The sequence below is a fragment of the Eulemur rufifrons genome, chromosome 16, assembly GCF_041146395.1.
Source record: "Eulemur rufifrons isolate Redbay chromosome 16, OSU_ERuf_1, whole genome shotgun sequence".
Lineage (NCBI taxonomy): Eukaryota > Metazoa > Chordata > Mammalia > Primates > Lemuridae > Eulemur > Eulemur rufifrons.
In genome coordinates, this window is record NC_090998.1 from 82258935 (window position 1) to 82271633 (window position 12699).

Here is a 12699-nt window from a genome sequence, read left to right on the forward strand (position 1 = left end):
TAATTTATTTAGATTTTATATTCTCTCAGCAGTGTTTTGTAACTTTCAGCATAAAGGTCTGAAATGATGTGATTCCTTTTTGAAGGGAAAGAAATACTGCCCCAAAATGTTACCTGTGGTTTTCTCTGAGTGAAGGATTGATGGCTGCTTTACATATACATAGATAACATGCATACACACATATACATATACACACACATACATACAAACACATATATATTTTACGTATCTATATTTACTAAATTTCCTACAATGATCATGTATCAATTTTATAGTAAGGAAACAAATTTAAAAATAAAAAGGGAACCAGTGTATTAGGCAGTATATTATGCTATTTTGTCATTGATAACATGATAAATGTTGATTATGGCTAGACCCAGTACAACTTTTTCTATAACCAGGGCCCTTATCTTTTTTTCTTGTAATGTATATATCGTTAGCTACTTAATAAATTTTCTCCAGTCATGTCATTCAAACGTTATAATCTGTTTTTACAGGCATTAAAATATATAGGGAACAAAGTAAGAAGGCAAAGGATGTGGGGAGGGGGACCAAAGAAAACCAAAATAGAAGAAGCAAGAGAGCTCTTGGCTTCAACCATTCTGACCCATGTACCGGTGAGTAATGCATTTCAACTGTGAGTAGTGATGATTGTGGGGGGCCCGTGAATTTCTGCTAAAAGATTGCGAATAAGAGTTTACACCATTTAAAGTCTAGTTCCTTAAGAGAGAATCCTGAAGAGGACTGTACTGCCCCGCTGGAAATAATCTTCACTATCAGCAATTTATTTGTACTCAGAGAATGTTAGCTGTATCATCATCATCATCATCATATTTATTCTTTCATGGTTCTTTCAGTCTTAAATTATAGTTACTTTATATTTGTACATGTTAGTGCTGCTACTAGATTTCATGGTTTTGAAGGACAGAAATGAGGTGTCTTACATGTTTTTAAATAAATTAAGACAAGCTTACGGTGCCTTGCCCATATGTACATACATATTTTTTGGTTGTGGTGGTGGTAAAATATATATAACATAAAGTTTGCCATTTTAAGTGTACAGTTCTCTGACCTTAAGTACATTCACATTATTGTGCAAGTATCTATTGTTGAGATAAAAGTATCTATCTACAATAGATAATTTTTGAAGTGCCTACTGGACGAATTCATCTCTGAGACCTTGATTTTAGAAATCTCATTGTCCAACCTCCTTCACTTACAGTGAAGATTTTCTGATCTAGTCATGCTAGGTGATTCTCCTTGTCACCCAGCTAGTTAGCAGTCAGAGAGAGGGCTAGAATTTATCTTCTGACTCTTGAATTAGTATGTAATATTTATTTCTTATTGACTTATCGCTAAACACAGATCAGCCACATTAGCATATGGGGTGTTGGCAAGAGTCATCCCCCGCCTTCCCCACTTTAACATATATGTTACTCTTTCTAAGTTATAGAATTATTATTTGTTAGACTATCTTGGTAACCACATAGTCTGGTTTATAACGAGTTAGTATGTGTACCATTCATGAATGATCTAATTCTGGGTATACAAACTCAACCTTCAGGAACTGATTGTAAAATAATGGGAGGTCAAGGGATCTGTGAAAGTTGAGACCACTGAATGCATTCAAATTCAGTTTTCTTATGTAAAAACACCTTTTGAGTCAGATTACAGGTCTTTGATTCTACACTTTGTAGAATCCTTGTATGTGTCCTTGATTTAATCGAATGAATTAGAAAATTCTTGATGTTAAAGCTGGGTCGGAACTGAATTTTAAGGTCATTTGGATGATTGGAAAGACAGTTTGAAATGCAAAATATCTAAAATGGATAGTGGAAACAGGGCTTTGGTGCCTGAGACATAATTGTTCAAATCCTGGTTTTCAGCATCCTAACTGATTTACTCTGGTCAAATGTTAACTTTTCAAAGCGTTAGTATTCTCATCTGTATAATTAAAATAATGTCACTTTCTCACAGGGTTCTTGTGATGATTCAGTGATATGATGTATGTAAAGCTGTGTATTTTCTATGGCTCCTCACGTAGCTAGAGTCTCTATTAGAAGCCTCACTTCTGTTGTGTAACTAAAGAGAACTTTTGATTAATTAAAGAGTCTTAGCTGACAGAATGCTGGCTCTATTGACATTTGTTTAATTAGGTTGATAAAGATAATCATTTGCACTTTCCTGTGATTGCACTGAGCCCAAATTGCCATTTTAAAAAGTTTGGTTATACATAATCCAGTGAGGAATAAAATAAGAATAGATGAACCAGGAAAAGATCTTCTTTTTCCAGAATGGTTTAGGACAATGTTTACCTAAGTATGCTATAAAAAGTGATTTTAGGTGGTACAGGGACAGTTTGATTTAAGTAATTATCTATTTATTAGAAAGAATACAGCTAGCACATCAAATTCATTTTTGTGGTATGTGTGACTTCATAGTATTATTACATAGAATGAAGCTTACTTTAAAACGAGTTGTTAAAAGATGAATAAAAATAAAAGTATTATAGAGATATGGCAATACTCTTGATGGTAGAACTTTAATGACTAAACTTTGGAAAGCACTGATTTAGGTGTGTCTACATAGAGGGAGAAAATGGGCAGGATATTCAGCAGTTTCCGGCACTTGTACTTGAGGGTAGCCTGAAGAGGACTTTGTCTTGGTCCCTGGCCTCTCAGTTCCTTGGGGGCCGTGGTTCTCAAAGAGCATTCCCTGGACTAGTAATGTCAGCATCACCAGGGAACTTGTTAGAAATACTTGAACTCTGCCCCAGACCTGCTGACTCAGAAACTCTGGGGGTGAGTCCTAGCAATCTGTGTCATAAAAAGCCTTCCATGTGATTCTGATGCATACTAAAGTTTAAAACCACTGCTCTAAGGGTGGTTAGGCTCCAGAAAAAAAATCCCTAAGTCCCAGACCTCTCTTTCTTCCAAGGTAACATTAAAAGATCTCCAGAGTTCTGATGACAATTCTGCTGAGCATTCCAAGCTCATTTGTTAGTTCTTCTTTTTCTCCCTTTTTCAGATAATTCACAGGTGGACATCCCAGGAAGGCATATCTGAACTACTATTGGCATTCTACCAAAAAATGATGTCAGCCACTAGATTAATGGGTCCCCACCCTCCATATAGCTCTGGGAATAGTCCTGGAAAAATGTGCCAAGTATTAACTCATTATTTCAATTTAGACCTAGGGTTTGCTTTTCAGCATATAGTCGTTAAAGAGGGGAGTGAAAATGAATTAGGGTTCAATCCCAAGGAGGTGATGGACTCTACCTCTAATGAAGGAATAGCCTTATAAAGTATAATAGGGGCATTGCTATAAATATCCATATTTATTTCTACTTATAAATGTCTTGGGAGTCTCTACCAGTATTTATGCAAAAGCAAAATGTGAAATGGGGTTTATTGAAAATTGAAAATTTGGTTAATGAAAGTTTGCTTCATTTTTCTCATTAATAAGAAGAATAACTGCAACTAGAAGAGTTAGGTGTTCCATGTAACTTGCCACATTAAGATCAGAAAAAATAAAATGTAAATTATATGTACCAGAATGGAGGACCATACAGCTTTGGAAATAGCAATTGATGTACATTACTTATAGCTGCCCAGACACTGGTGGGTTTTTTTTTCTTGGTGTTGTGGTAATCGGTGTTATGATTGCGGGGGATTTTTAAAGAATGGACAAGAGACTGTTCTTTTTAAAGACCTTTTATTGATGTAATTGTTTTGTGGGTACAAGATGACAAAGCAGCTTTTAGAGCTTTTTCTTTTACCACATTCAGAGTACATTTCTTTTAACATATTCCAAAGTTCTCAGTAATAGAAAGAGAATGAATTGACCTAGAGAAGAAATTATTTTCCTTCAGCTTCCTTTGAAGGAAAATAAACTTTTCAAACACATACAGAATGCCAACATCATTTAGTGGAATTCCTTAACAACAACAAAACTTATAAAGGAGAATGCTTGCTACTGTTCTTTTAGATCAAGATGTGCTGAGTTACTGTCATAATGATAATCTTACTAAAAAGGATCTCATTGGGATTTTAGTAAATGATTAAGGGAAGTAAAAAGGAAATTTTCTCGTAGTATGTATCCTCTATAGATAGGCCTATAAAATATTTCTCGAAATTGGCAAAAGCTCAGACTGCATTCTCAGAATTCAACTTTTTAGCTGTAGGGAAAGGATCTACCTCAGGTCTTTATCTCCCCAAACAAATCAGTGCAGTTATTTTACCAGTTCTAATTCAATTTAATGATTGAGCCAGATTCATTCATATAGATTACAGCATTTCTACTAGGGAAGATTGGCTAGAACATTTGCAGCAAATTCATGCATCAGTCCATCCATTTATTCATTCAGCAGATATTTGCTGCATGCTAGACAGTGTTTTAGTACTGTACTTGTTATCACTACATAACAAAAAATTCCAAAACTTAATGGCTTAACATAACTGTTTAACTGTTTACTGTATCTCTTATGATTCTGTGGTTTAACTGGGCATAACCTGAGTTAGGGAGGGGTTCTCATTTTAGGTCTCTCATGAGCTTTCAGACAGACAGCAACTGAGGCTGGAGTCATCTGAAGGCCCAAGTGGGCTGGCCATCCAAGATGGCTTCTTCACTCATATCTCCGCTCCCTCAGTGCTGTTCCACGTAGCCTCTCTCTCTGCACAACAGAGTGTCCTGGACTTCTAACATGGTGCCTCAGGACTCTAAGAGAAAGGAAGTAGGAGATGCCAGTTTAATTAAAGGATAGGCATGGAATTGACTTGGCATCATTTCTGCTGTATTCTCTTGGTCAAACTAATCACAGGCCAATCCAAGGGGGATGATGGACTCCACCTCTAATGAAGGAGTGGCATGAAGTATATAGGAAGGAAAGAAGTAAATAGTAGTCTTCTCTGAAGAAAAGGTACTCACAGGTACTGAGTGTAAAGATGAAAAATCATCATCTCAGCCTTCAGGAAGTTTACAGACTAGTTGAATTTCCTTAAATAGGGAGAATCATAATTCAATATTATTTAAATGTTATAACATTGGTTCTTTTCTTGGAGTATCTTAAATTTTAGTGTGCATTTTCTCAAAATTTTTTTCCAATTTCTGAATTACAGGTTAAGGAATTCAATTTCCGAGCCAAATGTATCTATACTGCAGTGATGGTGCGAAGAGTAATTTTGGCACAAGGAGATAATAAAGTCGACGACAGAGACTATTATGGTAACAAGCGATTGGAATTGGCAGGACAGGTGATTTAAATACTCTATGTCAAAAATCTTATTTTCTTTAATAAAAATTAACCTAGTTTCCATTTCAGATAGAAAGAAGAGACATTTGAATGGTGTACAGGTTGCATGTTTGAAGTATAAACATTTTACACAACTTACTATCTCTCAGTAAAGAAATTACCTGTGAAAACATTAATTCTTTAAATGTTAATAGTGGGTTACCTACATTATATCTTTTGTTGAGATATTTACCTTCATTTTGTGTAATGGAAATAAAGTATGACTTTAATATAATTTATTCAATTAACAAATATTTATTAAGCACTTATGTTTTAGACATACTCCTAGGTACGAGGTATGCAAGAGGGAATAAGACAGACAAAGGTCCCTTTTGTCTTGGTTCTTAAAATCTAGTGAGTGAGACAGTAAGTAAATAAACAATTCCCTGACTATTTTGATGACATGGTAAAAGTAGGTTAGTGGGATATCTCTAATCTCATTTTAAATCTTAGCTGATAAATGATATCTTATTTTGAGAGTATATATCCCTTTCAACTGGGTAGCAAGTATCTAAAAGTCTTTGCAACTTGTTGTTTAGCATTTCTATCAGATGTTGCCTTTAAATCAAAGAGCTAGAACAGAGACCTGGATGCTTTCTTTTGTCCTTGGTTTTAAAGAAGAGCTTTGATGTGGTTTTCTTTATTGTTACCCTGCTTAGGGTGTACTAAATTGTTAAATCTGTAAATTTATGTCTTTTGGCAAAATTGAGAAATATTCAGACTTTGTTCACTTATCTTTTTTGCACTATTTTCTGTCTCTTCTCTTTCTGACTCTAATTATACTGTTAGTTAGAAACTTTGATATTGAGGCTCTGTTAATTTTTAAAAATTTTTTTCTCTTCTTTAGATTGGATAATTTCTATTAATCTATTTTCAAGTTTACTTTTTCTTATATCACCTCTAATATGCTGTTATAGACATCTAGTTAATTTCTTATTTTATATATTATATTTTTCAATTCTAGAAAGTTCATTTGGGTATTTTTTCACAGCTTCTATTTCTCTTCTCAGATTTCTTGTTTGTTCATCCATCACAACCATATTTTTATTTACATCCTTGAATTTTAATAGCTGCTTTAAAATTTTGTCTGATTTTAATGTCTTAGTCATTTTGGGGTCAGTCTCTTCAGTGGCTTTTCTCTCGAGTGTGGATCATGCTTTTCTGTTTCTTATGTCTAATAATCTTGGATTGTGTCCTAATGGACATTGTGGATGATGAGCTGTAGAGACTCTGGATTCTGTTATATTCCTCTGTAGAGCGTTGTTGTTTTTTTGTATTTTACGGCAATGAATTTGGCTGAAAATCCTCTGAATCCTGTCTTTTTGCAGGAAACAGCAACTGAAATATGTTTAGTTCTTTTAATCATAGCTGAGCTGCTTGGGCTTTCAGGAGTCAGTTGGGCATTTGGACAGGATCAAATACAGAATTTGGAATTTCCTCACTTACTTTTCAGCTACTGAGATAGCTCAGGTCTTTTTTCTCTGGTTCTTCAATCCAGTAAGACTGCAACATTCTTTTTCAAGTTTTGGCCTCTGTTGTGACAGGCACCATGGCCTGCCCTTAGGTGAAAAGCCTTAAAATGGGAGACTCACTCAGAACCATTTCCTTTTGATAAGTGTTCCTTTTCCTCACTTTCTCCTTACTTCTGGACACTCTCCAGTACATTTCAAGTAGTTTGCTATTTTGTCTAGTTTATGCAGTTAAACCCCTTTATTTGTAGATTCCATACTTGCAAATTTGCCTATTCCCTAACATTTATTTGTAACCCCCAAGTCAATACTCATGGCACTTTCTTGGTCATTCACAGACATTTTCAGAGCTGAAAAAAATTTGAGTTGTCCTACACAGGTTTCCACCTGAGGTCTAACAAGACAATGCTCTGCCTTACTGTTTCAGCTCACATAGTGCCATTTTGATTTGCATTTTTCTAATGACTAATGATATTGAACATCTTTTCCTGATGTGTCTATTGGTCATTTGTAGATCTTCTTTGAAGAAATGTCTATTCAAGTCCTTTGCCCATTTTTTAATTGTTGAATTGTAGGCATTCTTTATATATTCCAGATACATAAAAATATCAGATCTATGATTTACAAATATTATCTTCTAGGCCGGGCACGGTGGCTCACGCCTGTAATCCTAGCACTCTGGGAGGCTGAGGCGGGAGGCTCGCTTGAGGTCAGGAGTTCAAGACCAGCCTGAGCAAGAGCGAGACCCCGTCTCTACTAAAAACAGAAAGAAATTATATGGACAGCTAAAAATATATGGAAAAAATTAGCTGGGCATGGTGGCACATGCCTGTAGTCCCAGCTACTTGGGAGGCCGAGGCAGAAAGATTGCTTGAGCCCAGGAGTTTGAGGTTGCTGTGAGCTAGTCTGATGCCATGGCACTCTAGCCCAGGCAACAGAGTGAGACTCTGTTTCAAAAAAAAAAAATTATCTTCTATTCTGTAGGTTATTTTTTCACTTTCTTGATAGTGTCCTCTGATGCACCAAAGTTCTTAATTTTGAAAGAGTCCAATTTGTCTATTTTCTTCTTCTTGTTGCCTGTGCTTTTGGTGTCCTAACCATGAAATTGTAGCCAAATCCATTACCCAGTGTTTTCTTTTAAGAGTTTTATACTTTTAGCTTTAAGTTTAGGTCTTTAGAGTAGGAGGTTTGTTAGATGCACAATTCTAGATTGATATTTATTCTCTCTCACCATTTTGATCAGGGCTCCACCATTTGCCAGGATTTTTGTCTTTTTTTTTTTTTTTTAACTTTAGGCAAGTATTTCACCTCTTTCTGCCTCAGTTTACCTGTTTGTTAAAATGGGGTCTGTACTCTCTGTACCTTATAGGACCATTATAGGATTAAATGAGTAACAGATACCTTGACTGGCACAGGGCCTAATTCTAGTTCCTTTGTAGGTGTTCTGTCTTATCTCTTTTTTTATGAACTCTCATTTAATTGACCTTAGATCCTGGGGGACTAAACTAGGGATATTTTCTTTCAGGGATATGTATTTTCTTTTGTAGGAAATGCTGCTGACCTGGGACTTCTCTAGTCTTCTTATATGGTTCTGAGTATTATATGAATTTCAAGTTCATATCCTTCACCTTATCACTGAACCTAGATTTAGTCTCCAGATCTCTAAGTTGCTATCAGTATTTATTCTCAGGGCAACCCTGCCTTTTGGGTTTGCTTATTGCTCCCGCCTCCCTACCCTGACTTCAGCTCATTTGTTAATCCTATGACTCTTGGAGTGTAGGGGTAGTTAGGGAAGGGGTGTTCCTTGGAATTTTCTTATTCTTCCTGCAAGCCCAGAGAAACATGAGAAGCATGTTTTATCTAGAATCTAGTCATATTATAGCACCCAGACTCCTCAAACAGTCTAACCCAATATGCTATAAGAAGCAAAGGTCCCTTCATTTTTATAATAGACTTGAAGTTTCCTGAGGACAGAGACTATGTCTTTCTTGTTTATAAACTAAGCAACTAATAAGATGCCCTAGGTATAGTAGAGATTCATCACGTACTTGTTAAAGTAATCAATTATTGCATGTTCTAAAAGAATTTACCTTAAAGCCCCTTTGAATCTGCTATTTTTTCTTCACTTGCTGTTTTAGTCAGTAGCAGTGCCATCTAGTCATTCAGCCAAACTACAAACTTCCATGTCATTCTGGACTCTTTCTGTTCCTTCTCTCTACACATTAGATTAGTCAAATCAAATCCTGTCTATTCTGCTTCCTAAATGCATCTCTAATTTATCTCCAGTGTAACTGCTAGAGTACAGGGCTACAACATCAGCATAACCTCCTGATAAGTAGTCTGTCTGTTCTTACCCTCACCCCAACTCCATTCATCTTTCACAGTACTACTAAAGTTATTTTAAGATATGGATATGATCTTCTATTCCTGTGCTTAAGCTATTTGAATGGCTCCCCATTCCTGAGAGCAGTATGGTCACCACAATGAGATGTGATGTGGTTAATGGAAGATGCCACGTTAGAGAATGAAGTGTTAGCCAAATCACCTTGCAGAAATTTAGGGTCTATGTTGTTGGTGATAATCCTGCTTATGAAACCAGTCTGTGTGATTGTCATGGAGGGATGCTGGTATGACTGATGAGAAGAAGATGTCAAGTTTCCTTAATAATTAAGGTTATCATAACTTACAGATGTGTTTGTATAGGGCACTAGCATGCTCCCAATTGGCAGTACTACTTCCCAAGTCCCCTGGAATTCTCCTAGGAGATATGTACCTATGAATGATACCACCCTGCCTAGACTGAGATTTTGCAAATCCCAAGATGCTCCTTTTGTTATTCTCAAGGTTGTTTTACCTATTTAAGCAATTATCTTTAATTTTTACAAAAACATAATGCTATGATTTTTTAAAAATAATGTTAGTAAAAATAATAAACATTATAAAATAGCAGATATATTAAAATAAAAAAGATAATTCTCAAGTTGTTTTTAAAAAATAATAGCATAGTAAAAAGAATTTTAAACAAAGTTTACAGTGGAAAGTGAGTCTGTCCCATCTCTGACCTCCCCTTCCCATCTGACTCAGTTCCTCAGTTCCCCTTCCCAGAAACTGTCATTTTTTTCATCCTCTCCTCTATCCTTCCAGAGACACTATGCATATGCTAATATTTTTATTAACTGGTATTTTAAAGTTCAGCATAGGAAATTTTTAGCCTATAGACTATTCAGGCCTATGAGTGAATTTATGCTAAGTTCTGTAGGGCTTCTTTGGGGACCTTTGTCAGGGGCAAGTTTGGAGTCAGGTTTTACAACTTCAGGAGAAATGTAAAGGAGCAGGAACAATTCATCCTCATTAGTTTGAAACAGATTTTCAAAGTAATGTCTGAGAATGTTGTTTGACCATTACTGCCAAGCCCTTTTTTACTTAAGAGGGGATTTAATCAGTTAAATGTGTCTGTTGCTATAGAAATTGACATATATCTGCTTTTGTGTATGTGCTTTTTAGTTACGAAAAATTTCATGCATACAAGACTATACATATCATGTATATAAGTCTCATAAAGCAAATACTTATATATTCTCACTCGCTTTAAGAATGAACACAGCACCAGTACATTTGAATCCTCCATGTGCCTTTCCTGATTCTTAGATGCCCCTCGCATCTGTCTGCTCTGGAGGATCTGCCCATGTGCCTGCCTGTTCAGCTGGTGCAGAGTATTCCCAACACCATTTCCTAGGAGCATCCCTCAGCAGGCCTGAGCTTCAGATGTAGGTTTCAAGGTTTTTTAAATCATGAACTCTTAATTGGAATCCCAATATTAAAACAGGTAGAAGTCGAGCCTTTCTGGTTGAAGCCAGGTATAAAAGCTTATTTCTTTGCCTCCCTCCCCTTCTCCTGAAACTCTTCTGTGGAATTAATAAACATAGTTTGCTGTATAGAAGGACATTTAGACCCCTTCCAGAGCTTGAAGGGTCCTTGATGATCTTGCCCCTGCACATCTTTCCAGCCTTATTTCTTGCCAAGGTGAGCTAGTTATATCTTCCCAAACACACCCTAATGCTCTTTCATCACTCCACCTTTGAGTTATGCCTTCTGCCTAAGTTGCCCCTCCCTCGTAGCCCTTTCACTCTCCTTTTAATGAGGAGCTCCTACTTATTTATCATCATTTGGGTTGTCCTCTCTGAAACCATCTGTGAACCCCTGGCATGGTTAGTTGCTCTGTCTTCCTTACACTAATAACACTTTGTTCAAGCCTTTATTTGTATGCTAAATTACTATATAATTCTTTACCTGCATGCTTCCTTCCTTTTTTAGACAATAAGCTCATTGAAGGCAGGAACCATTTATATTCATCTCTTTATCCTCACTGAAGTGCCAGCCCTGTACTGAGCACCAGAGATCCAATGGTGAACAAGAGTAATGAGGCACCTGCTCTAAAGAGTTTGCATTTTGGTAGGGGAGACAATGGACAAACATACAGTACATAAACACAGTAATTTTAGATGATTATAAGTGTTTAAAGAAAACCCAAAACAAGCTAATGTTAGAATGTTGGGGTGTTAGTGGGGGAAGGGTATTACTTTAGTCAGGGTGGTCAGGGAAGATCTCTTTGAAAAAATGATGTATTTTAAACCAAGCCCTCACACATATTAACTGAGACTTGAATGAGGAAAAGCCAATCCCAGCCGCCATTTCATGGGCGCCAGGTAAGAAAGAGCATCTGTGGTAGTCTGGCCAGAGGGGAGCAGGCAGATCCATTGGAGCATGAGGACTTGAGCTTCCACGCTTTAACCCTAGATTTTGAAATGCATTGTGGTTCCTGTCTATTGGACTCTAAGGTCTGTGCAGATAATCTTGGAAACAATGGCAACAAGGCTGGATTGGAATGGGCTTTTGGCTATTATGGACCACTCTGAAATGTGTGGGTTGCCAGAAACCCTCCTGGCTTTGCATTTATTGAATTTGAAGATCCCCAAGATTCAGCCGATGCTGTACAAGAGCTAGACGGAAGAACACTATATGGGTGCTATGCAAAAGTGGAACTGTCAAATGGTGAAAAAAGTTGAAATTGTGGCCCACCTCCCTCTTGGGGTCATCACCGTCAAGATGATTATTGTAGGAGGAGTCCTCCACCTCTCCAAGGAGAATCTTCTCTTGCAGCCAGAGCAGGTCTCTTTCTAGAGATAGAAGAGAGAGATCATTATCTCTCGAGAGAAATAGTAAGCCCTCCCGATCCTTCCCTGGGTCTTGAAGCCAATCTAGGTCAAATGAAAGGAAATAGAAGACCAGTTTGCAAGAGAAGTGGTGTATAGGAAATAACTTCATTTGACAGGAGTATGTACAGAAAATTCAAGTTTTGTTTGAGACTTTATAAGCTTGATTTGCAAGATGTTTTAGCTATTCAAATTTGTTTGTCTCTTGGAACAGTAGCATAAAAGATACATTTCTCTATGGTTTGACACGGATCATATGAGGCATGTAATACCGAAAATTGTTACTTTATAATGTTCCCTTAAGCAAAATTGAATTTGCTTCCAATTTGAGTTTTGAATAGACTGATAATAAACCTATAAATCCTGCCCAGCTAAAGTGTGATTTTTTTTTTTTAAATATAGAAACAAAACTGGCAAAAATTGAACTAAGATTGTTTTTCCATATATGGGATATAGTATGCAGCTATAGTTGAATAAGCAGCCTTTAAAAGCTGCTGTGAAACAAGCCAGCAGGTAAAAATAAAAGCTGTACCATTACACTAAATTAGAGGTCTTTGAAAAATCCAGCTAGTTTTCACCCTGGGCAGAGGTTGCCCAGTTGGTATAGAATCTGATAAATTCCAAGAAAGTTTACCTTTGGTTTAGGTCCTAAGTTAAGTTCCTTATGTGATTGCTATATATGAATACGCAGCTGTTTGTAACATTTTTTATTTGGAAATTAGAGATA

At 36.5% G+C, this 12699-nt stretch overlaps 1 protein-coding gene and 1 pseudogene across 1 annotated transcript in view; both read left to right on the forward strand.

The window, feature by feature from the left end:
- POLR3B (RNA polymerase III subunit B) overlaps window positions 1-12699 on the forward strand; it is a 119264-nt gene that overhangs the window by 35650 nt on the left and 70915 nt on the right. Inside the window, exons 11-12 of the mRNA XM_069489583.1 lie at window positions 498-617; window positions 5118-5252. Coding sequence (XP_069345684.1) covers window positions 498-617; window positions 5118-5252 — 255 coding nt within the window. The remainder of the gene's footprint in view (window positions 1-497; window positions 618-5117; window positions 5253-12699) is intronic.
- On the forward strand, window positions 11565-12086 carry LOC138397413 (serine/arginine-rich splicing factor 3 pseudogene; annotated as a pseudogene).